This window comes from Paramisgurnus dabryanus, chromosome 2 (assembly GCF_030506205.2).
Source record: "Paramisgurnus dabryanus chromosome 2, PD_genome_1.1, whole genome shotgun sequence".
Classification (NCBI taxonomy): Eukaryota; Metazoa; Chordata; class Actinopteri; order Cypriniformes; family Cobitidae; genus Paramisgurnus; species Paramisgurnus dabryanus.
The window spans coordinates 20,115,659-20,140,937 of record NC_133338.1 but is presented as its reverse complement, the minus strand read 5'-3'; the positions used below and the strand labels follow the sequence as shown (position 1 = coordinate 20,140,937).

At 36.6% G+C, this 25,279-nt stretch overlaps 1 protein-coding gene across 2 annotated transcripts; it reads left to right on the top strand.

The window, feature by feature from the left end:
• Window positions 1-1,477: 1,477 nt before the first annotated feature.
• Window positions 1,478-25,279, top strand: acap1 (ArfGAP with coiled-coil, ankyrin repeat and PH domains 1). 2 transcript variants are annotated; one of them, XM_065248571.2, is made up of 24 exons: window positions 1,478-1,688; window positions 1,968-2,109; window positions 3,531-3,588; window positions 4,018-4,137; window positions 6,360-6,413; window positions 6,537-6,595; window positions 6,902-7,085; window positions 7,381-7,425; window positions 7,551-7,646; window positions 9,400-9,474; window positions 9,583-9,695; window positions 10,440-10,491; window positions 12,955-13,055; window positions 13,198-13,309; window positions 13,698-13,903; window positions 13,989-14,058; window positions 14,154-14,248; window positions 14,880-15,073; window positions 17,470-17,517; window positions 17,627-17,799; window positions 18,601-18,710; window positions 18,796-18,906; window positions 20,118-20,173; window positions 24,475-25,279. In XM_065248571.2, exons 2-24 carry the CDS (start codon window positions 2,057-2,059, stop codon window positions 24,567-24,569), a joined length of 2,280 nt encoding a protein of 759 aa, XP_065104643.1. In that variant the 5' UTR covers window positions 1,478-1,688; window positions 1,968-2,056; the 3' UTR covers window positions 24,570-25,279. The 2 variants fall into 2 exon arrangements, with proteins under 2 accessions (XP_065104643.1, XP_065104644.1); XM_065248572.2 differs by having other exon boundaries at window positions 1,854-2,109.

The following is a 25,279-nucleotide window of genomic DNA, read 5'->3' as shown; positions in this document are numbered from 1 at the left end:
TACATACTCTGGAGACACCAAATATTTATTTAACATCTTAAAAAAGTATTTTGAAATGTCCTCTTTAAATGTATTAAACATAGCAAAAAAACTATATATTTTCCTTGTGTTTATTGCAGGATTTAATAAATTTTATATTTCATTTTATTTAAGATAGACACTGTTTTAATATTTACATTGAAGCTTATAATACAAAGAAGTTGTTAGATCTGAAGAGCAATACAAAATTATAGTCTTATCTAATTCAAATTTTTACTCAATTTAAACATTTTTTCACTATGAGGTGGTTTCTCAGACAGGGATTAGACTAGTCCTAGACTAAAATAAATTTAAGAGCTGTCCAAACTGAAAACAAGTTGCACTGACATATCCTAAAATACATCAGTGCCCTTTGTTTTGCCTAAAAAAGCACGCCAGTAATTTTTTAGTAAGGAATTTATGTTAAAACTAGTTATATTTCCTAATTAAACTAAGGGCTAGTCCTGGCTTAAACTAATCTCTGTCCGGGAAACCATCCCAATATGTTCAGGGACTTTGCAGCAAACATTGCAACATGATGTGCACTGTTGTACAGTACGAGGGTTTCAGAAAGTAATAAAACAAGACGGAATAATTATATGCATTTTGGTTACAAAGACACTAAGTTTAATTGTTATTTATTTAATGAACTAAAAGTACAAGCCTGCAAGTGCAACTGCTGCAGCCAAACCCTTCTCCAATGCAATGGCAACTACTTGTCACCAGAGGTAGCAGTTTCCCAATATATATGTGCGTGCGTGCGTGCGTGCGTTTGTGTTTGTGTGTGTGTGTGTTTACTTATTTTCTATTTTTTCCATTTTTTTTTTTGTTTTGTTTCTTATATTACTCTGCTTTTGTTGTTCTAATATTAACTTTAAATGCATTATATATGTGTAAATATTTGTAAATGTAAATATTTACAAAAACATTGACTTTATGATGTTTTATGTTTAGAGGCTTTGTTTATTAAAATGTATTTTGTGTAAAGTTAGTGTGGGACAGGTCTATATTAAGGTTAGGCTACATCTCTGACTCTGACTCACAGGTTTTGCTTGTGGTTCAGTTTTGGCTTTGGCTTGTGATTTCTTTCACTGAAGTCAGGTGGGGCTTTCTTTTGAACAACAGGTTTAACCAGGTCTATCCAAGATGCATTAGCACATATAATGCAGAACAAAGTGATTGTTAGAAACTGTGGAGAGAACACTCCCTGCAAGGGTTCAAGGGAAACTGGGATGTGAACACAATTATTATCTGGGCATCTGATATGTGAAGGAAAACTTCTTATTTTTTTATTTTATTTTTTTTAAAGTTTATCATCATTCTCCTAAACATAAAACTGCAACACGGTCACACAAACGTAATAAACAACTATTAAACAGAGCGCGAACGGCATGTTTACAGTGCATCAACCAAACCCGGAAATAAAGTGCAGCAAGAGGTGGACCAACTGCAAATGCATGGGCGGAAAAAAAAGAGTGCTTGTGTGAAGTGCGAATAAGTTTCAGTCCCTCAAGGGAGATGTGCTAGGACATGGTGTTTGATGAATTGAACCAAACATCAATGTATAAACCAATGAATCTCTGGACTAATAAATGGAAGAAACGCACAAAATGGAGCTTATAATAAAAGCGCGCGATTGACTTTGAAACTGAGCAGTTGAAGGCTTGTCGGTATGGTTATCTCAGTTTTTTATTCCAATTGCTCGTTGTTTTGATAAAATTGTATTTTATATTATCGTAAGAATTGTAATTGTACGCGTTTGTGTCCACAACGTACAGTGAAATTGCCTGAAAACTTGCTTGTGGTTTTTAAAAGATGCTATTTGCTTTTACAAGGCAACACTCTCGGACTGATATTCAAAACGAAATGGATTCTGTTTTAATGAATTTTTTCTGAATGACTCCTGATGTTGTTCACACCGTTTGTCTTATATCGTTGGATCTATAAAGCATAAAGGAGGTGTGTTAACGTCATCCGGGTCCATATCTAATATAAAGGATTAAAGGAACTATTCACGTACATTGTTTATTCTTCAAAAATGACTGTTAAACTGGGCTTTGAAGAGTGTCTGAAAGACTCCCCACGATTCAGGTAAGCTGTTTAAAATGGTATTGCCCATAAATATTCATATATAATATATTTCAAATGTTGTCAAAATCAAAATAATGTGTATTAAACAAATAAGTGCTCACGCAGGTAGATTTGTAGTCGTGTGTTCTAGGATCAGGTCAATGGGTTCATTTTAATAAGAAGGGTCAGGGTGTGCTGGAATTAAACTGATCTCAGATCGGCGTGAAATGCTGTCGTAACGGTTAGTGTAGGTCATAGCTTTTAACACTGGAAATAATTGGCTTGAGTCCATAAAGAAGGAATGAATGGAAGGGTGACTGAGTGGCGCATTGGGAGGCCCCGCATAACCACAGACATATTTTCGTGATGTGGTTCCTTTTCTAGGGTCGTACAGTTTTTCCTACACAGGAACAAGTAATGCAAGATTTGTCTTTATCTTTCTTTCTTTCGGTCTTTCATCACTGGCAGCTTTATGGAAAATGAAATGGAAAGTTGTGGTGCCATGTCTTAGTGGGTGCAGGGAGAGCAGACTCGGGGTTTAGTGAGTTTACAAATTAGGTCATCGCATTGGCCACAGAACTGCACATATATAAACACACACTGTATCTGTTTCATCTGTCATATACAGATGAAGAACATGTGGTACGTACTGTCTGAGACGTAATGCACAGAATGTACGAGCATTCTTGATCTTTATATAGATACAGAAAGGCAAGCAACTAATGCACAGAGTTTGAGACCCACTTTTCAGGCCTAGTTTAGTTCAGACCAAGGTGTCTCCGGTTGCTAAGTAACGGATGGATAGTGGTGGGGGAGCAGGAAGTGAGACGAGAGATACTGAAATGATAAACAGGAGACAGGAAGTGTGTTTCAGGGGTGGATTGCTACGGAAACTACAAGTTCTTCTCTACCGCACATCTTCGTGCACTAACAAATATATACGTGACAAGTACACATCTCTGTAATAGCGTACACATTTCTTAGATAACCCATGGTAAAACATGCATAATAATTTAGCTATGAGATGTCATGTGTCTCAGTCACCTTATCTCTACTGATAGTAGGAAATGAGTTTAGAAATGTAGAGAGTGTACGCAACGGTACTGTATGCGTTACAGAGAAAAACCACAATGAACTAAGCAGTTTTTTGAAAGAGTGACTTCAAACAAAACAGATACGAAGATATTGATTTAATAATACAAACATACATTTTTGTATAGGCTTATGTATTCTACTAGAAATGCACACATACTTAAATTATAAAAACAATTTATTGTGATCTTTAATTATGTTTTCAAGCATGCTATTGTTTAGATTTTTAAGGACTCAAAGCTGGTGTTACACCAAATTATTAAGTTATATCAAACATATGTTGCTTGAGTTGCAATAAATGGACTAAAATCCTTCGATATATGTTTGTTCCTCTGGTGGTGTTTTAACAGGGCAGAAATTGAGAAGGTGGAGGTCAATGTTAATGAACTGGAGACAAGACTTGAGAAGGTGAGTCCCAAAATCAGCATTGTGTTCTGCCTATTGTTTTAAACCACGACACTGTGCAGACCCTCATATTTACACCATCATCATCAGAATAACATCCAAAATACAACTGCTGCAGGTTAACCTTAAAATGTTCAATTCCTCAATTTGAGATGAAGTTGTTGTTGTTACTGTTCCTCTCTCCTGCCACGTCCCTCCAGCTGTTATGGATTGTGTGAAAAGATGTAGTGTCATGTAGTGCCCTGAGAGGAACTACAAAGAGGAATCACCAATCGAAAACCTATTGACCACAAACCGTTTCTCATGAATAAATTAAACCAGCTTGTTTAAAACTTGTAGCAAAAAGCTCTTCTTAATCTTGTTCTTTTATGTTTTATTTTACTCGTGAATAATTTTACTGAAATATTGATTAAAATCTTTGTTTTTGTGTAGTTGGTGAAACAGTGCCACACTATGTTGGAGACGGGTCGAGTGTATTGCCAGAACAGTAAAAGCTTTGTAAATGGGCTGAAAGAACTGGGACATCACTGTTCTGAGGACAGGACTATGGGGGTAAATGTTTTCGCAGACTTGTAACTGATTTCTAATTAGAAAAACAAATGACTCTGATAGGATTACCCACATGAGCTAACTTGTAGCTTAAAGGGGAAATACCATGAAAATCTAACGTTTAAGGGCTATAATTGGGTTCCCAGTGCTTTTATCAACCTAGAAAATATGAATAAGATCAACCCAGTAACTTAGTTTTGGTAAATCATTCTCCACAAGCATGTGGAAAAAATAGGTAATTGAAATTTGGCTCCCTTTGTGATGTCAGAAGGGGATAAACCCCCCCTTAATCTGGAGTATACAACCACGCCACTGCCATTTAGTACAGAGATCAGCTCATTTGCATGTTAAAAGACACACCCAAAACGGCAAAACCCAATTTTTGCACACACCTACAAAGTGAAAATTTTAACTTGCTATAATAAATTATCTATATGGTATGTACTCTGGGGACATCAAAGATTTATTTGACCTCTTAAAAAAGTCTTGTGAAATATATAGCTACTGAAGGTGGTTACCCATAACAGTGTCAAAATACGGTCACAGGACATTATGAAATCATTTGCCCATGCAGTTTAAAATATGGTATGTGTGGAGCACATATGTGCCTAGATATACAGGTGGGAAAATGCTGTATCTATTCTACTGTAACATTTAAGTCATAATTAATCTTTTTAATTTAAACATTAAGGGACAGTTTCCCAGACAGGGTTCAGATAAGCCAGGACTAGGCCTTATTTATTTAAGACATTTGAGTTGATTGAAAACATTACTTGTGTGCATCTTGAGATAAAACAATGGCACAGATATATTTTAAGTTATGTCAGTGCAAGCTGTTTTCAGTAAAGGGCTCCTATTATGCAAAATCCACTTTTACAAGGTGTTTGCACATAATGTGTGTTGGCAGTTAGGGATGCACTGATATGGAAATTTTGGCCGATACCGATAACTCTTTATATTTGGGGGCCGATAACCTATATATATATATATATATATATATATATATATATATATATATATATATATATATATATATATATATATATATATATATATATATATATATATATATATATATATATATATATATATATATATATATATATATATATATAGGGCGATAAATATTCATATTGATTTCACAATGAAAAACTCCCAGACCGCGTACATCTTGTCTTTGCGCTAGACTAGCATACTCTTCTTGAGCCCGCAACACGGGTCATCTTCGTGCTATGTCACAGAAAGCACCAATCAAAACTCCACATGGCCAGCAATGAAATAATCCATCATTTATCGGCTTTCATTTATCGGCCTAATTTTGCTATCAGACCGATAACCGATAATATTAAAAATAAGCAGTTATCGGCCGATAACGATATGTCGGCCGATATATTGTGCATCCCTATTGGCAGTGTGTGAACACAACCACCCTACAATGAAAAAAATCCACCCGCTCTTTGTTTTTTAATCCCCTAAACCAAAGCAGTCTCATTAGACGTGCCGTTTTGATTCTCTTATCAATGTGAGGTCAACAAGTTGTACTCCGTCCACTAGATACTATCGTCTCAGACTGTATTAATCAAATCTATTTTTAACATTTTAGACATTAAAACATGTTTTTGCTTCCACCCAAATGGGGGCATTTTGAACATGCTACAATAAATGATCAGTGGGGTATTTTGAGCTGAAACTTCACAGACACATTTTAGGAACCTCTGAGACTTGTAAAAAGGACATAATAGGTGCCTACAAATATGCATTTTAGTCTGGGAATCTGTCGCTTTAACATTTAAAGGGATAGTTCACCCAAAAATAAAATTCTGTCATCATTTACTCAACCTCATGTTGTTACAAACGCATATAAATTTCTTTGTTCTGATGAACACAAAGGAAGATATTTTGAGAAATGTTCATAATTAAACCATTCGTGGACCCCATTCACTTCCATAGTATTCGTTTTTCCTACTATGGAAGTGATTATGAACATTTCTCAAAATATCTTCCTTTGTGTTCATCAGAACAACGAAATTTATGTGGGTTTGTAACATGAGAGCGAGTAAATGATGACAGAATTTTCATTTTTGTGTGAACCATCCCTTTAATAGGACAGTAAATTTAAATTGATAGGAAAATGTAAAGTAGAAAAGTAAAGTGCATGTGCATCTGTGTGTGTATATTCATGCCCTTAACAAAAGCCTTAATAGTGGTTGTCCTTTTTTTTTCAGGAGTGTTTAGACAAGTTTTCCAAAAAACTGTCAGACATCCTTAGTGCACAAGAGGTAAAAGTCTTCCTTTTCACTGTTACTAATAGCAACCCAAATGCCAAGAATCTGTGTGGATGTGTTCCTTAGTTCCCTTTTTCTTTTGGCTCACCCTGCTATGAATTCTGTCTTTCCCATCAGGAGGTGATTGAAATCACACAAAAGTCTGTGAAGTTGAAACTACAAAATTTCGTGAAAGAGTAAGTTGAGGTTTTTATACATACATTTATGCATTTGGCAGACTCTTTTATCCAAAGTGCATTCGATGTGTACATTTTAATTAGTTTTTGTTTGTTCTTACTTGGAAGTTAACCCATGACCTTTTAAGATGCCAACGCTCTTCTCTACCAATTCAGCTACGATTGATATTTCTTATTTGTACCCATTATTTAGCAAATTTAGGCTAAGTCTAAAATATAAGCATGGATTTAGATTTAGACTCATTTGTTTAGTTTAGTTGCCACTTCAAATTACAAACTAAAATCTTTTTGTCAATCCTCCTCTAGGGATGTAAAACGTTTTAAGGATGTGCGTAAGGAGTTTGAGCGAGGCAGTGAGAATCTGGAGGCAGCACTGTCCAGGAACGCTCAGGCACCACGTGGAAAACAGCACGAAGTGGAAGAAGCCAGCAATAATCTGCTGAATGCACGGAGAGCCTTCAGATCAGGGGCACTGGACTATGTGCTACAGGTAAACATATAGGTCCATACAGACTCTTTCTTTAACATGCACACACAGTTTTACATGCATAGACACGCAAGCAAGCATGCTTTTTTGTGTATCCAGACAAACAAACCATTGTAGGCTTTGTTTTGGTAGCATTACTTTTGCTTACACTATTCTAAGTTGCTATGAATAAGAGCTTTGCTATACAAGCATGGATTTTCTGAATGCAGTAGATCTGGATTTCAGCATCAGTCTGGTATTTGGTTTTATTGTGGATAGATTTTTACCCACCGATTGTTCCTCCCTTTCCTTCATCTAGATTAATGTCATCGAGTCAAAGAAGAAGACTGAAATTCTAATGGCGGTATGTGTCTGAATGTAGAATATTGTGGTATAGGGCATCATAAAGTAGAGATATATAATAATAATAATAATGCAGACTAAATACAAACTAACATCTATTTGTTGTGTGTGTATGCGTGCTTTTAGATGATTTCTCTTATGGAAGCCCAGGCTCAGTTTTTCCAGCATGGTTACCAGTCACTCAACGAACTGGAAAACTACCGCAAGCAGTTGAATGAGGAGGTGAGAGATCTGTCTGTCTAGATTCACAAACCACTGGATGAATACGTATGCAAACCTGCTTAGGCACGTACACAGAAAGGATAATAGACAAATTTAGCGTTGTTAGAAAGGGAAAGCATGACATAAAAAAGAGAAAGGGTTAGATTGAACGAGAAGGCCAATGAGAGAGATATGATGGCACATTGAACGATCACATGACGGCTCGTCATGACAGGAAGTTGTCTGCCGGAGAGAGCAACAACAGGAAACGGTATGCATCACACACTGGTTTGTGTGTGTGTTGGCACATACGTTGAGTTACCAAAGCACAAAAATTGCTTGCAACACTTTATAACAGTAAAAACAAACAACTGTAATATCTGCAAAGTGTAGACTTGTCTTTATTATCTCATATAATTCAGTATTTATTTACACGGATATTGCATTGTATAACATTGCATATTGCATGTAGTTTAGTGTTTCTTATCGTACAGTAATATACAATGCAAATATATATTTTAAATGTATGAAAACATTAATTATTTGTTTTTAACTAGTTACGTTTAAGTTATTGAAGATACTGTGGAAAATGAAGTTGTAATGTAGACAGGAAACTGACTTACCTTCTTCTGGCCTGCGAAAACCACAAAACCTGCTCATAACTTCCTGTATGAACAGGAAATGGTGAAAAGCTAAGCAAGACAAATGTCAAGAAAGATGTCAAACGCCTATGCGTATCTGTGGGCTTATTGGCCTACAGTTTGTGGATTAAAAGGAAGATGGAAATGTTTTAAGAGCATAAAGAGATCAAATAATGGGGGGCTTTTAAAAACTGAAAGTAAAAGTGACACGACCGAAAAAACAGAGAAATGTCTTTTTGTTGAATTCATAGGACGGACAGAAACAGGAAAGTCAGTGGAAAATAACAAGAGTAGGTTGAGATAGAGGTGATCTTCGTGACCACCTCTTGATAAAGGTCAGGAAGTTGAGCAAATACTGGCATGTTTTACATCCTTTCCTATTCAGTTGAGCTCTGAATGAATGACATGCACTTTGACTGTCCATTGACTGTGGTCCAAAGACTTGCCGCACCCTTAATAGACTACAATTATAATGCACTTTACTTCGTAGCTCATGACTCGAAAAGAGTCTCATAATAACTACATACAGACGTGGAGATTAAGCAAAGTCATGTGTTTATAATTATATGATATACAATTACACTTCCATTCTAAGATCTAGCTGATGTCATGGCACATAGATGCTTCAAACCTCAGTCTCCAAGAGTTTCTATTTTTTCAGGATTTTCTGTCCTGTTTGCCAAACATTACATAGGAACGCTTTCTAACTCACTTAGATTTGTGTGTGTGTGCGGTTTTGTTTTGTTTTGTTTGTTCAAACATGAACAAATTTCATTATAGACCGTTTCAGCAGTAACAACATAAACAAGCGGCTGTCGCGGTCCGCACGTAACTTCCTTTAATCTCCGCTAAGAATAAATAACAACAAAGTTCTTTAAACATAGTTTATTTATATAACAAGCAAAAAAAACAACACATAGATTACCTAGGAAACCAAAACATTTGTTATTTTCGACGAGGAATTCATTCAAGAGATCAGTTTAGTAACTAGTCAGACCATTAAAAAAACGAAACCGGAAGTAAGGTTTGGATCCAGACGTGTATCACGTGCGTCCGATGAAACCGTCTATATGTGTGAATATGACTTATGATGTTTGTAAGAATGTGATACACATGTGTTATTTTCTCTCCAGAATGCTCAGATGGTCCTGAATTCTGCGAGAGAGAAAAGAGACATGGAGCAAAGCCTTGCTGCTGTGAAGAAAAAGGTTGTAACACACACAAACACACAAGTATCTGTACACAAATACACTATACCTAATGTATCACGATATAGCAGTATCTAATGGAATATATATCTGTACTGGTATCCTTAGGATGTGTCATATGATGACTCCATTATGGACTTCAGCCCAGATGCACCCAATGGCATTGCAATGGAAGGTTATCTGTACAAGAGAGCCAGTAATGCTTTCAAAACATGGAGCAGGTACAACAAGTTTCCTCTCTCTATCTCTTCATAGAGCAATTTGAGAGTTTAGTTTTGTATAAATTAAATAAATAATTAAGTAATTCATTTAAAGTCAATCTTGAATATTATTTCGCCACACACATTATAAACGTTAAAAATGAAACACGCCCCAAAGACTGTAAACTATGCAGTACTGAATTGTTAAACAGTTTTTCAATATTTCTAAGTTCAGGATATTTTAGGCGGGCCTAAAACTGTGTCTCGATGATGCATTTGAGCCACCGCACATGCCCCTCAACACAATCATGAGAGGCTATTCAGGTTACAGCGTTTTTTTTAAAGTTGATGGAGTTGGCAGCTTTCCCAGGAGTGGGCGTGGTTTCAGCACATCTGTATACTGCGTTCTCTCTTCATTCATTTAGATATTAAAAATAATATATTAACTGTTTATTTTTCATCTCATATACATTGTGTTATTGTGTTTTTTAGCAATTTTTTTTAGATTTATAAATATTTTATTTGCTTTGGGATTTTTTGTTTAGGATTTTTTTTTAGATATTCCATTAACTTTTTTAAACATTTTATAGCATATTCATATGTCTTTGTCTTTGAAGATGCACTTTTCTCGCTACAATGTCAAGGTTGATTTTTTGTGTTTGTGATGTCTGTGGTATCTGAGGTGAATGATGATGACACATCTGATTGCATTATGAATACCTTACATGGAGCTGATACATTTGTCTGTGTATGTTCATGTTGCAGGCGTTGGTTTTCCATTCAGAAAAACCAGTTGGTTTACCAAAAGAAACATAATGTAAGTATCAGAACATCTAACAAGGAATGCACAGCATCACCGATGCATACACACAGGAAAGAAAAATGACAAATGAGATCTCAATTGTATCTCCTTGGAGGCAATAAAATCAAATGTAGAGCAAATTGCGACTTTACGCCTGTTTCACACATACTCAGCATATGCGAGTGCGTATGCGGTGCATATTTTTTACGTACCCATGTAAACGGCTTAGAGGTTTTACACGGTATACGTATGCAGTACGTCCTGTCCATTGCAGATGCGACTTGCTGCAATTGTTTCCGCTCCTAGTCTATTTTTGTTTACTGCTTTTACATAACAGAGCAAGGCCAGAGACAAACATGCTCAGTAAATGAGAGTAATATATATGGAATAATGTGTGCATCTCCAGGCTGGGTCTACAGGGGGGGCTATTTTCCCTCTGCCCCCAAAACAGGTCCAGCCAGCCATAACAAAACTGATTGTCTCTTTACACAAATAGCATCCCTTGTTGGCAAATGCTATTTATATTAGCCCCCGCCCACCAATGTGTGGTTGTCTTACACAAAGCTCAGACGTCTCTTCAGCAGTAGGCTATTTAACCACCGGAAAAGTACTACTATTCTGTATGACGGTAACTTAAATAAAATGCATCTTTAAAATATATATCAGTAAAAACATATTAATATGAAACTAGCCCCTAATTCTATCTTAGACTCACCTTACTATTTGTTCAAAAACAACAACCAATGGCAAGTCTTCAGCAGCTTTCAAAATTTTTGGTTTAGACATAGTTCTGTTTATTAAAATTAGAATATGCAGTGTTGTTGTAGCATGACATATACAGTAGAAAATAGAAATTATATAAGAAGGTTATACAGTAAATATACAGTATCTGGTGCTGTTTCTCTTGGGAGGCAGGATTACCTTTTGACGAATGTCAATTTGTCAAATTGCTTCCATGATGTTTTTATCAATGGGGGATTAACCTAAGTGCTGTGCTTTGTTGTGATATTTGAGCATGGTTGCTCCAGTATGTGTCAGGGATGAATGAAAATATAGCCTATGGGACTGTCACGTCGAGGTAGTAAGATTGAATGACGTCACCCGAGTGTGCCATACGTTGGCTTTGGGTGAATGAATTGTTGCCACACATTGAATGTCCTTACTGCATTATCATATTATCTATGCAATGTTGACATTAAAAACTTTTATAATTCGGTCGGGGGTGGCTGGTGCTCTGCAAAATATCTTCAGAAAAAGTCTCCTATAGCCTTTAATTCCCTCTGCGTTTGCCCACATTGATAAGACACAGAATATGAATGATATATTTTCTGTTTGATTGAGACAAACAAAGTAAAATCTTCAGTTTTACTGTTTTATGATTACATTAAGTGTTATGGTTGCCCATACAAAATTTAAAACTGACTGCCTCCCAGTCCAGCAAGCCTAGTACCAGCCCCGGTGCATCTTTGACTAATTGTATGAATACAGTTTGTTTAAATATATATTTTTTTATATAATGTTTTGAGAGATATTGTTAGTGCAGTTAACAACGCGTTTGGTGCATTTACCACAGAGTTTATTTTAGTAATATTGCTGTTTTTCCTGGAATAATATAATTTACTTGTCAATTCTGCTCTCTGCTTAATGTCATTATGCTGTTATGTTAAGTTATATAAGGATATTTATTGCCATATGAGACGTCCATTGCCGTTATATGAATACTCTCGTCTATAATATGCAAATTACACATAGTCGGAAATGAAAAATGTGGTATACTGTGAAACCATATTCTGCCTTTTACCTACATTATCTTTTCAGCAAGTTATCCTGCTCATTTATATTTATGATACATTTATGATACAATCTGCTGATTTGATCCATTCATTTGTCCTTTCTATGTTTGCTAGAGATTTTAAGCATTTTTAATCCACTCTTCTTATCTAGTCTATCCAATAATATCTAAAGTATAAAAAAACAGTAGAATGTTATTGTTTATTGAAGAGGTGCTTTTTCCGCAGAAAGTGTCAATCACTTTATAATGTTTCATACGCAGAAGCAGCGGGTCAGCGGCGCAATGCAAACAGATTCGTTGTGAAAGCACAAGAGGTGCTTGACTGATCCTACCACATACGTCCTGCAATACGCACCGCAAACGCACTGCACACGACTCACAGTGTGTGTGAAACTTCAGCTTCTAAGACTCTTCTCCTGAGAAAGAGATACCTCAAAAACTCTCTCTGAGGTTTTCAAAGAGCATTTTTTAAGAGATCTCAACAATGTTTCAAACGGTTTGAGAATAAGATATTCAAGTCAAGTCTATGAAGCATTGCCAAAACCTTAGCTAATCAAAAAGCATACTTTGAGCAAAAACTTATTTCCTGGTTACTGTCCATATACGCATGCTTATACACACAGCTATTTATTCCTTTTCTTCTCATATCATCCATAAGCCACAATTTTTCCTGAACTGTCTAACAGGAGCAGCTCACTGTTGTTGTGGAGGACTTGCGTTTATGCACAGTGAAGCCGTGCACCGAACAAGACAGACGATTCTGCTTTGAGGTCGTCTCTCCATCCAAGTAAGTCCTCTGGGCCGGCATTTCAAAGTGTTTATATAGCTCAGATATCACTGTAAAACATTTTGTAAATATTACTTTGTGTATATAATGCACATGTAGCTGTCAATACTGTAAATAACAGTGTTTGTGTGCATGTGCATAGGAGCTGCCTGTTGCAGGCCGATTCAGAGCGACAGCATCAGGGCTGGATCAGCGCTGTCCAAAACAGCATCGCTTCAGCATTTCAAGACAGAAGAGATGACACTCATGGCCCTGTAAGGCATTCAAATACTCACATGTTTGTTTGTGACTCATAGTGGAGCTAATAATATTTTCTGTAACTGACACCTAAACCTAATTTTTTTTTAATCATCATAAAAAAATATTTAGTATGTTTATTACTAGGACATTTTTTATGTGCACTGTAAAAATGCAGCATAAAGTAAAACAACTTTAAAGTCAATTCAACCTACTATATTAAGTTTTTACTTAATGATTTGAGAACTTATATTTTTATGTTACTTTAACTTAACCAATTAAGCTAAAACAATTTCAACTTGTTTTTATATGTAGATTTTTTTATATAATTTTTTGCAGTATGGAGACCTTTGGTTTGTCCCCAGTATGTGGCTAATTTCAGGTGTAACTTTTTGTGTTCATCAGAGAGATCGCTGTAGTTCAATGTCCGGGGGAAATGTGCGTTTGAGTAGCGGTGGAGGGGAGTCCGAAATCTCTGGTCGGCAGGCCCTGGCGGAGGTGCAGGCCATTCAAGGGAATGAGCAGTGCTGTGACTGCGGGGAACCTGGACCAGACTGGGCCTCCATTAATCTGGGAATCACACTGTGCATCACCTGCTCTGGCATACACAGGTAACACACACACTCTGAAAATTAAATACCACTATGCACTAACACTTGAACGTCATGCAATTTTAGTTTGGTTTTGCGTTTGCAGGAGTTTAGGTGTCCATTTTTCAAAGGTACGATCCCTCACGCTGGACTCCTGGGAGCCGGAGCTCATCAGAGTAAGAACACACACCCTTCGTTCTCATACTGTACATTCCTGGATGATAAAAGCATCTGGTTTGATTAATCATCTCTTTTCTTTTCATGTGTACAGCTCATGTGTGAGTTAGGAAACGCAGCTATTAATAAGATTTATGAGGCGCGTATTGATGAGATCACTATCAAGAAACCCCACCCGTCTAGTCCGAGGTAGGTTTTGTGTAGTTGAAGTGCAGATTTTCTACTAGCTATGTAAAAATAATATGTGTGTGTGTGTGTGTATATATAAATATTAACAGTTCACCATGACATCATTTGGAAGCCACACAATTTTTTTTTTTTAAGGAAAACACAATTTTTTAAATATTTTACTATGTTCTCACCTCAACTTAGACAAATTAATACATACCTTTTTTCAATAAATGCACTTTTAATCTTTGTACAGCACCTCGTGAATGTGTTAGCATTTAGCCTAGCCCCATTCAGTCCTATGGCTCCAGACAGGGATGCATTTAGAAGCCACCAAACACTTCCATGTTTTCCCTATTTAAAGACTCTTACATGAGTAGTTACACGAGTAAGTATGGTGGCACAAAATAAAACTTTTGTTTGGAGCCATAGGCAAACAAAAAATATTAAAAGTGCACACATTGAAAAAAGATAGGGATGTATTAATTCATCTAAGTTGAGGTGAAAACGGTGGTGTTTTCCTTTAAGGTAAGATATTAAGGGAATTCCTTGAAAGGTCTAACAACTCCGATAAAAATATGGCTGACCAAGTGTTTTGATAGGCATTACTCAAATTAATGAGATTAATTAATTCTTTTTTATCTTTTCTCAGACAAGACAAGGAGTCATGGATTCGCTCAAAATACGTGGAGAAGAAATTTATCCACAAGCTCCCAGAGACGGGTAAAGGTCAGATTTTGCGACGCTCCAGTGCCAGACGCAACCGATCAGCCACACAGGACAAACAGACCACGCGCCCGGCTCTCAAGCCCAAACCCAATCGAGCCACTCTGCCAAGACTCACAGGTACACAGACATATATACCCAAATACTTTCATTAAAGAATGAAAAAATTACTCCGCTACAACTTCAGCTATAGGGAGTGAACTTAACTATAAAAACACATCAATGTAATCCTTTACTTCATTTGTATACATGAGTCATTTCCAAAATCAGCACAGCTATGCAATTTTTTTTATGATGTTGACTTTTCAGACAACAATTCAGTAAATCAGCAGTAAATATTGAGTACCTTTCATTAAAAGTCCCCATAAAATCAAAATAATTGTTTCTTTTAGTATAAATACATTAGGCTTAAAGCAACACTATGTAGTTTTTTTACCTTTAAACAATGTCTCTAAAATTATTTCAGTGATAGAACAACTTTTAACTGGACAAATTGTACTGTTGCTGCAACCTGAGCAGCCTCCTAGCTGCTACAAGCACACTCTGAAAGTGGCGGTGGAGGGTAGAGCACACAGCCCCGCCCCTCCCCCTGCCTGCAGAAGAGTGTCTGATACCAGGCACTGTTGCGCTTTTCAACCACATGGGGGAGCTGTAAGTCATTTTTACATGGAAACTACATAGTGTTGCTTTAAGGGTATATAAAAACTGTTTTGGTCCAAAAACCATTTAGAAGCTTACTGTTTGTCACATTCACCAAAAAGTCTAGAATTTTTATGCCATCCTACGCTTCACGTCACATTTCATGTCCAATGAAATGCCCCTACATTATAAAAAAGTGAAACCTCCACCTGAAATCACAAGCGACTGAATTTAGAAATGTACTAGTAGTTCTTATACGGGAAGTGGCACATACAATCTTAGAACGGATGTGTTAAAAACAACACAATATGAGTTTAGGGACAACACACTACATGCTTTGTCCCAGAATACACACAGCTCGCTGTTATTATTGGAACAACACATTTTGTGTTACTTTTAGCTCGACTTGTGTTTTAATTAAAAATGTACACTTTACTTTCTTAGAGTGTAGTGCACTATTTAAGGGATAAGAAACAACTTAGGCCTGGAACACACTGGACGATTTTTGCATCTTAAACGATTTTAAATAAATGAAAGACTACAGAGATATGGACAGGGTCAAATGATTTTTAACAACATAATCCTTAGAACGCACACATTAGATCAGTGTTTCTCAAACTGGGGGCCAGAAGATGGTGCCAAGGGGGCCTAGTTTTATGACATTTTATTAAATAAATTAATTTATCATGAATTCTGTGCATTTAAACCTAAAAAAATAAGGCTACTAACCAACAGGCACTACTTTTTATCATTTAGTATGTTTTGTTTAATTAAAAGTTGAGTTTTAGAACAGTTTTTTGTCATAAATTTGCACATTTTCCAGCTCCCCTAGAGTTAAACATTTTATTATTACCTTTTTGGAATCCATTCAGCTGATCTCCGGGTCTGGCGGTACCACTTTTAGCATAGCTTAGCACAATCCATAGACTCTGATTAGAACGTTAGCATCGCGCTGAAAAATAACCAAAGTTTTGTGATATTTTTCCTATTTAAAACTTGACTCTTTTGTAGTTACATCGTGTACTAAGACAGATGGAAAATTAAAAGATGCGATTTTCTAGGCAGATACGTCTAGGAACTATACTCTCATTCTGGTGTAATAATCAAGGACTTTGCTGCTGTAACATGGCTGCAGGCGGCGCAATGATGTTACGCAGCAGCCCAAAATAGTCCCACTATTTTTGGGCAGTGTGTTATATCACTACACTTGCTGCAGCCATGTTACAAGTTATCTTTTTTCGTGATGCTAATGGTCTAATCAGATTCAATGAATTGTGCTAAGCTATGCTAAAAGTGGTACCACCAGACCCTGAGATCGGCTGACTGGATTCCAAAACTGTAAAAATAAAATGCTTAACTCTAGGGCAGCTGGAAAATGAGCATATGTTCAAAAAAGTGGAATGTCCCTTTTAAATCTTCACTTGTGTGGCCAGCCTAGACAGTGTAAATATGCTTTCCATTTGGGTGAATGAAGTCTGATATAATGTCAGCAACAGACTACATATCTACACTTTTGTAACCTGACCAATCAATGCAAGGACCATAATTTAGGGGCAGTTTTACAGACAGGGTTTAGATTAATCCAGGACTAGGCCTTAGTGATATTAGGACATAGTTTTTACAAACAAACCTTACAAAAAACAATACTTGTGTGTATCTTGAGACAAAACAATGGCACTGAAATATGTTATGTCTGTACAAGGTGTTTTTAAAATAAGGCAGCTCAAACATTCATTTTGGTCTGGGATTGGGATAAGCCCTGTCCGGAAACCACCCCTAAATGTATTAAAATAGTAAATCGAAACTCTGAATGATATTGTCTGTTCCATTTGCCCCTGATTTAATTAGTGGGCTGTTGTTTGTGGTTTTCCCTCTAGGCTTGACCCCAAGTGACATAATGAAGAACAATTCCAGCTCTTATAAAGGTTACACACATGCACACGAATATGACAAATATTTGTTTTTACTGCAGGATTTCTCATAATCTCCTTAGAATCACTAACTCTTGCTTGCTCGGTTTCACTCTGGGTGCAGATAACGATGAGGAGGAGGATCTGAGTGGTCTTCATCCTGGGGCTTTGCTGTATCGATCTGCAGCTATGCAACATTTCCCTCTAATGGCAGACGCTATTGCGCACGGCGCCGATGTCAACTGGGTCAATGTGCTAGAAGACAGCAGAACGCCACTGATACAAGCCGCTGTGTCTGTAAGTGTTTGTGTGTGTTTGAATTAGGGTTATAGATTGGCCCCATTTACTGGTGCAAATAATGTTATGCTGTTACCACCCACTAAAAGTTGCAAGAATTTTATTATAACAGTTAAAAGGACAATCCACTTTTTTGAGTAAAACATTTGATTTTTACAGTTTTGGAATCCATTCAGCTGATGTCCGGTTCTGGTGGTACCATTTTTAGCATAGCTTAGCATAATTCATTGAATCTGATTAGACCATTAGCATCGCACTCAAAAATAACTTTCAATAGCAGAGGACTAATTTCGGGCGCTGCATAAAATAATTGCGCCTCCTGCAGCCATGTTACAGCATCAAAGTCCTTGATTATTACGCCAGAATGAGAATATAGTTCCTAGCCATATCTGCCTAGAAAATCGCAACTTTAAATTTTTTGTCAGTTTTAGTACACAATGTAACTACAGAAGAGTCAAGTTTAAAATAGGAAAAATATTGAAACTCTTCGGTCATTTTTGAGTGCAATGCTAATGGTCTAATCAGATTCAATGGATTATGCTAAGCTATGCTAAAAGTGGTAGAGCCAGATCCGGAGATCAGCTGAATGGATTGCATAAAGGTGAAAAATCAAATGTTTAACTCTTGAGGAGCTGGAAAATGAGCATATTTTCAAAAAAAGTGGAGGATCCCTTTTATAATAAATTGATGATTTAATGCTAAAGTAGAACATTATTGCATTATGTGGTCGAGCAAACTTTCAGCATTATGAAAATGAAACTGTATGGCGCATATTTAAGTAAATATGTTTTATCTGTAAAGAACTCTTTGGCAGCCTGCGAGTTCCTCCTGCAGAACGGAGCTCATGTTAATCAGGTGGACTCCAATGGAAGAGGACCCCTACACCATGCTACTATACTGGGACATACAGGGTAATACACTCTTGGACACACACACACACACAATGTGCTACCAAGCACCGTTTCCATGACCTAATGTGTTGCTGGCTTTTCATAGGTTGGTGTGCCTATTTCTAAAGAGAGCGGCAGACTACAATGCGAAAGACAATGAAGACAAAGACCCAATCAGCATAGCAATAGACAACGCTAATGCTGACATCGTCACTTTGTAAGTATTCTCTATTGTTATATGATTTTTTGATTTACAGGGTATAGGTCTACATTCTTGTGGTGCGGGATAAAATGTCCGAATAACAGACGGTAGCAATTGGTAGCACCCTGGTGAATTTGAACAGGATCAGGCGGTTTGATTATAGCCCATTTCCAACATCATTTGACAATTGAATGGCGAATTCACACTTTAATCATAACCGACCACCTGTACAGTCAGTTTTGAGGACTAGAGATGCACCCATATATCGGCCAATAATCAGTTTATTAAAGTATTTTTTTACACTATTGACTATTAGCCGATAGTTTAAACAGCTGATAGTCATGGCTGATATATCCTGTCATCAAAAGAAACGGGACAATGCAGCGCTGCAAAAAATGTACAAGTCTATTTTTTAGACCAAAAATATCAAATTTAAGTGATTTTTGTGAATAAAACAAGCAAAAAAAATCTGCCAATGGGGTGAGCAAATTTTTCTTGAATTTTTCTTGACTTTAGTGTTAAAGAAAAATGTTCAAGATTTTTTGCTTACCCCATTGGCAGATTTTTTTGGTTGTTTTATGCACAAAATCACTGAAATTTGACATTTTTGGTCTAAAAACTAGACATATTTTTTGGGTGGTTTTGCTCATCAAGAAAAAGCATCTTAAATTTAAGAATTTTTAAATATTTTTACTGAAAACAAGACAAAAATACTAAGATTTTTTTTCTTGAAAATCATTTTTTGCATTGAGTGATTTTGAGCTCTGTGTACAGAAAATGTAAAGAAACATCACTAGTTTAATGTTCAATATTAATGAATAACATCCAGAAAATGTAATCTTCAGAATTTAGTTAATGCAAGTTAATATAACCACCAAACTATCGGAATAGGAAGCTATCAGTCTTAATAATCGGCTATCAGTATTAGTGGAAATTTTTTATATCGGTGCTTAATCTCTACTGAGGACTGAGGAAAGTCTTTTCATGAAACCAAAGTTTAAATTTGAACATATGATACTCAGAGCTTGAGAGATCAAAGGGAGACGCTAAGAGGCTAAAAAGTCTTTTGATTTTCCAGGATCAGTTTACCACACTAAAACCTTCCTCTTTGTCTTATGGCTATTACATTATCAGCCACAGTACATGCCATAATTGCCTTACAGTACATGTGATGATGTACTTCCTGCGAATAACTTCATTAACCATCATTTTCTGTGCTTTTATAGACTCCGGATAGCCAAGATGAACAAGGAGATGCGGGAGATGGACGGCACTCCATCAGGTCATTCTGAAGGGCGGGGATATGGTGGTGGGGGGACTGGGGCTGTGATTGGACAGACTAAAAAAACCTTTAAAAGTCTCAGGAACCAGCTAAGTGGTCTAGCACAGGGTGGCCAGAATTAACTGGCTGTGAATGTAGATAAAGAGAAAAGAGGGTATATGAAATTGTGCACTTTTTTGGAAACATCGAATATTAACAGAGAAGGTCCGCAAGTAATGTTTTTAAACCAGTTACACTACAATGTTACAATAGAAAATAACCAGCAATGTTGCACTGCAGTACAAGGCAACATAAGTGGTCATAAATCTGATTTACTGAACTTATTATTGACATGCATTGTGTACAGTGGTTCACCGTGCGTGTGTAAATTATTTTATGTTTGTTTTTAAGCAGTGCATAAGACTCTTAGTACTTGTAGTAATGCATACAGTAGAAATGTAGCAACAGTAGTATCTTTCATTGGGTGGTATTAATACTTTACGCAACAAATACAGTACATGCTATTGCAAAAATCTTAGATGCACTGCGAATGTACTGTAAGTTGGATAAAAGCATCAGCCAAATGCATAAATGTAAAAGTAAGATAATCTTTGACCTTTGATTTTAAAGAGGGTATTTTCAGATTTCTTGCAGTAATATTAAGTTATGTCAGGTTCATTTGAAACTTAAATGTATCATTTCTAATCATTTCTATAATTAATTTAAATCTTCAGCATGCAAGGCAGCACAGCATTCAAACTCTATTTCTTTTTCTCACTAATAATTCATAACTCTCAATTTAAACTTTATTTTGATTTCAATTAATTGTTTAAATATTTTCCTATCAAAATCTAACATACATCAATGATGGCACTGCAAAATTTCCATACTGAATTTTCTTTTAATTTATTTATAAACCATTTTATAGATTACAATGGCAGCGAATTGCACACAAAAGCTTCTTTTAAAAATTAATTCATCTCTAACTCTTGTCTATCTATATTACTATCGATCACTGTCTCTTTCTTCTGCTCTATCTATTCATGGATCATCAACGCATCATTTTAACTAAACTTTTTAACACTATTCTGCCTTGCAACCACCGGTAGTTTGATCAGTCTAGATTGAAATGGGATAAGCATAAACATTTGGCATTGATTGGGTTATCACCACCCATCAATGAAAATGTTTACATTAGCATACAGCTAATGCAGTCAAACTGTGGTCATTTTTTTTCTCCGAATTGGATACACAATACAGATGTGCTGTTTTCCAGTGCTTATTGCTTTTGCATCTGTTGTTGTTGGGTTTGTTTATTGTATTTAAAAAGATAAAGTTTGGCCATCTGTCCGTGTCTTTGCATACAAATGTGTTTTTGCTATTGTTGTGTGTGTGTCTGTGTACGTGTATCTGTGTGTCCGTGTGTATATATATGTGCATGTCCTGAGATGGGTGGCCAGGTGAGGTGTCTACTGTACTGCTTGCAGTGTGTGTCCTCTGCACTGCGCGCTGCAGGTAATCTTCTGCTACTGTTTGCTCTACTGTATGCATAACTGCTGCACTTAGATTTTTAGACATTGCACATAGAAATATACAATAAATGTCACAATGACATCATTATGTGAGTGTAGTATAGACTTGGGGCTGGGTGGTGTATCGAGTTTTGGTGAAATATCAGTATTTTTTTTTTTCAGCACAGATACACGGTTAGACAATACTGTCCATTTCGTTATTGTCTGATATGACATTTTCTTTTTGTTGTGCACACCGGTCAGATGTAAGCTTTCCATGTTGTGCAGGTGTTTTTAAATTTTATTTTCATTATACGCTGGTTTTATAAAGTTGATTGTAATATCTTATATGACGCTTTGATGTGCATCTTAACATTCATTCTACTTTGTAGAAAATACTGAGATATTTATTATATATCGCCATTCGTCCCAAAATGACAGAGATGTGAATTTCAGTCAGTATCGCCCAGCCCCAAAAACTTATTTCCTGTGGAAGTTCATATTTATTGTGCATATTTTTTTTCAGCAGAGAGATCTTGCAAAATATCAAGATTATGAGGATGTGGCTATAAACCTCTACTTTATCAAGTGTTTGAAAATACTGTTTCACGACAAGGGGATGTGTGACACTTTACAGTGAAGTTGTATTTGTTAACATTAGTCAAGGCATTAGCCAACGTAAACTAACAATGAACAAGACAGCATTTATTTGTTGTAGTTCATGTTAATTGCAGTAGGTACGGCTCATTTTTAAAGTAAAATGGTAAATGTTAATATTTTGGCAATATACAATGAACTAACATAAACTATACCTACTGAAAAATCCAGCATAAGCTGGTAGCTGGTTTAAGGTGGCAGTAGCTGGTTTAAGCCGGTCCTCCCAGCCTGGCAAAGCTGGTATTCCAGCCTGACCAGCTAAACCAGTTTAAAAAGTGACCAAAACACGGCTAAACCAGTTTAAAAAGCGACCAAAACACGGCTAGACCAGCTTGAAAAAAGCGACCAAAACACGGCTAGACCAGCTTAAAAAGCGACCAAAACATGGCTGGACCAGCTTATTAAAAAGCGACCAAAACAAGGCCAGACCAGCTTAACTCTTTCGCCGCCAGTGTTTTTTTTTAAAGTTGCCAGCCAGCACCAGTGTTTTTCATGATTTTCACAAAAGTTTAATGCCTTCCAGAAAATGTTCTTCTTTAAATATATAAACATAAATGAAAGAACAGACATTCTGCTTTCAAACAAAAAAAACTTTTCATCCTACCTTCAGTAGTTCTTTTGTAATCAGCTTTTGAATATGGGTAGGTTTCTGCAAAAACACCACATTTTGAGCAAAAAACATTTAATAAGAGATAATTACATTTTTTAAACCCGAAAGTATTGCCCTATGGCAAGCGGCTGCATGTCCGTGTCTGTTTTAAAGATCGCTCTGAATGGGATCTCTATGAAAAGTCCGTCATAAAAATGGAATTATCTCTGCTTTTTGCTCAAAATGTGGTGTTTTTGCAGAAACCTACCCATATTCAAAAGCTGATTACAAAAGAACCACTGAAGGTAGGATGAAACGTTTTTTTTTTGTTTGAAAGCAGAGGGTCTGTTCTTTCATTTATGTTTATATATTTAAAGAAGAACATTTTCTGGAAGGCATTAAACTTTGGTGAAAATCATGAAAAACGCTGGCGCTAGCTGGCACATTTTTTTAAAAACACTGGCGGTGAAAGAGTTAAAAAGCGACCAAAACACGGCTAGACCAGCTTATAAAAAAGCAACCAAAACGCTGCTAGACCAGCTTAAAAAGCAACCAAAACACAGCTAGACCAACTTAAAAAGTGACCAAAACACGGAAAGACCAACGTAAAAAGCGACCAAAACGCGGCTAGACCAGCTTAAAAAGCGACCAAAACACGGAAAGACCAGCTTAAAAAGCGACCAAAACGCGGCTAGACCAGCTTAAAAAGCGACCAAAACACGGAAAGACCAGCTTAAAAAGCGACCAAAACACAGCTAGACCACCTTAAAAAACGACCAAAACACGGCTAGACCATAGACCAGCTTAAACAGCGACCAAAACACCGAAAGACCAGCTTAAAAAGCGACCAAAACACGGCTAGACCACCTTAAAAGGCGACCAAAACACTGCTAGACCACCTTAAAAAGTGACCAAAACACCGAAAGACCAGCTTAAAAAGCGACCAAAACACGGCCAGACCAGCTTAAAAAGCGACCAAAACACAGCTAGACCACCTTAAAAAGTGACCAAAACACGGCCAGACCAGCTTAAAAAGCGACCAAAACACAGCTAGACCAGCTTAAAAAGGGACCAAAACATGGCCAGACCAGCTTATTAAAAAGCGACCAAAACTTGGCTAGACCAGCTTAAAAAGCGACCAAAACACGGCTAGACCAGCTTAAAAAGCGACAAAAACGCGGCCAGACCAGCTTATTAAAAAGCGACCAAAACACGGCTATACCAGCTTGCTACATCAGCAATACTAGCCCAAACCAAGCTGGGAGACCAGCTTAAACCAGCTCACCAGCTTATGCTGGTCTTAGCTGGATTTTTCAGTATAGTTAGGCCTACATAACAAAGATTTAACAAAGATGCTTAAACTATATTGTTTATTGTTAGCTAATTAACTAGTTAGCAAATACAACTTTATGTAAAGTAAGAAAAACAGAACTGAAGGATAATAATAAAAGTCTTGTTATCTTTGTAGAAAGTATGCATTTTCAGAAGAGTATTAACTTAATGCTAACAATTAGTCGAGTAATGCTAATAGCTCTTCCTCTCTTTTATATATTTATTTCCTGCAGGAGACGATACTTACCATGACATCTTCAGGGATTTTTCACAAATGGCCTCCAACAACCCAGAGAAGCTTAAACGACGTAGCGCTGACATCAAATAAGAATCCGCGCGACCACTAGATGTCAGTGTTACACCAACATACACGTGCAACACGTCCACGTGTATTTCAGAGGACTGATAATGAAGTTACAAAATTGAATGGTGTTTTTGCTGAATCATCATCATCATTATCATCTGGCAGGGAATGGTACCAGAGTAACCACTTATGAAATGCTGCTTCATTTGGGTTGATTTGCCATAGGTGAGCATTTTCATCTTAGTTCAGTTCTACACATCTTAATATATTTATCTTAGTTTATACTGTTTGCATGTAACAAACTGCAACTGTCAATTGTTCCTGGCCATTACTTATCAATGAGTGACCTTTTGTACTTGTTTATGCCTTAGACAGTACATGTTATGCATGCTATGAAAGCAGATAAATAAGCAAACCAAAGGTGGTGGAGTGAAGTGGGCACGTGAAGGTTTTAAACGGAATTCACGCCAGTGATTTCAGTTTTCATTTCAATCATTTTAAACATACAGGTTGTTTTTCCTTTTTGTTCACTCCTTTGAGAGCCACCAGTGTTATTGTATGAATGTACACATTAGTTTGGGTGGGAGATGTTTTTTTAACCGGTTCTCGTGTATACTTGTATTTCTTTTTCTTATGCAACACATCAGATGTTCTAAGCAACAATTGCTGTATGGAAAAAACAACCCTGAAAGTGGTTAAATGTGTAGCTAAATAAATACTAGGCTACTTCTTAT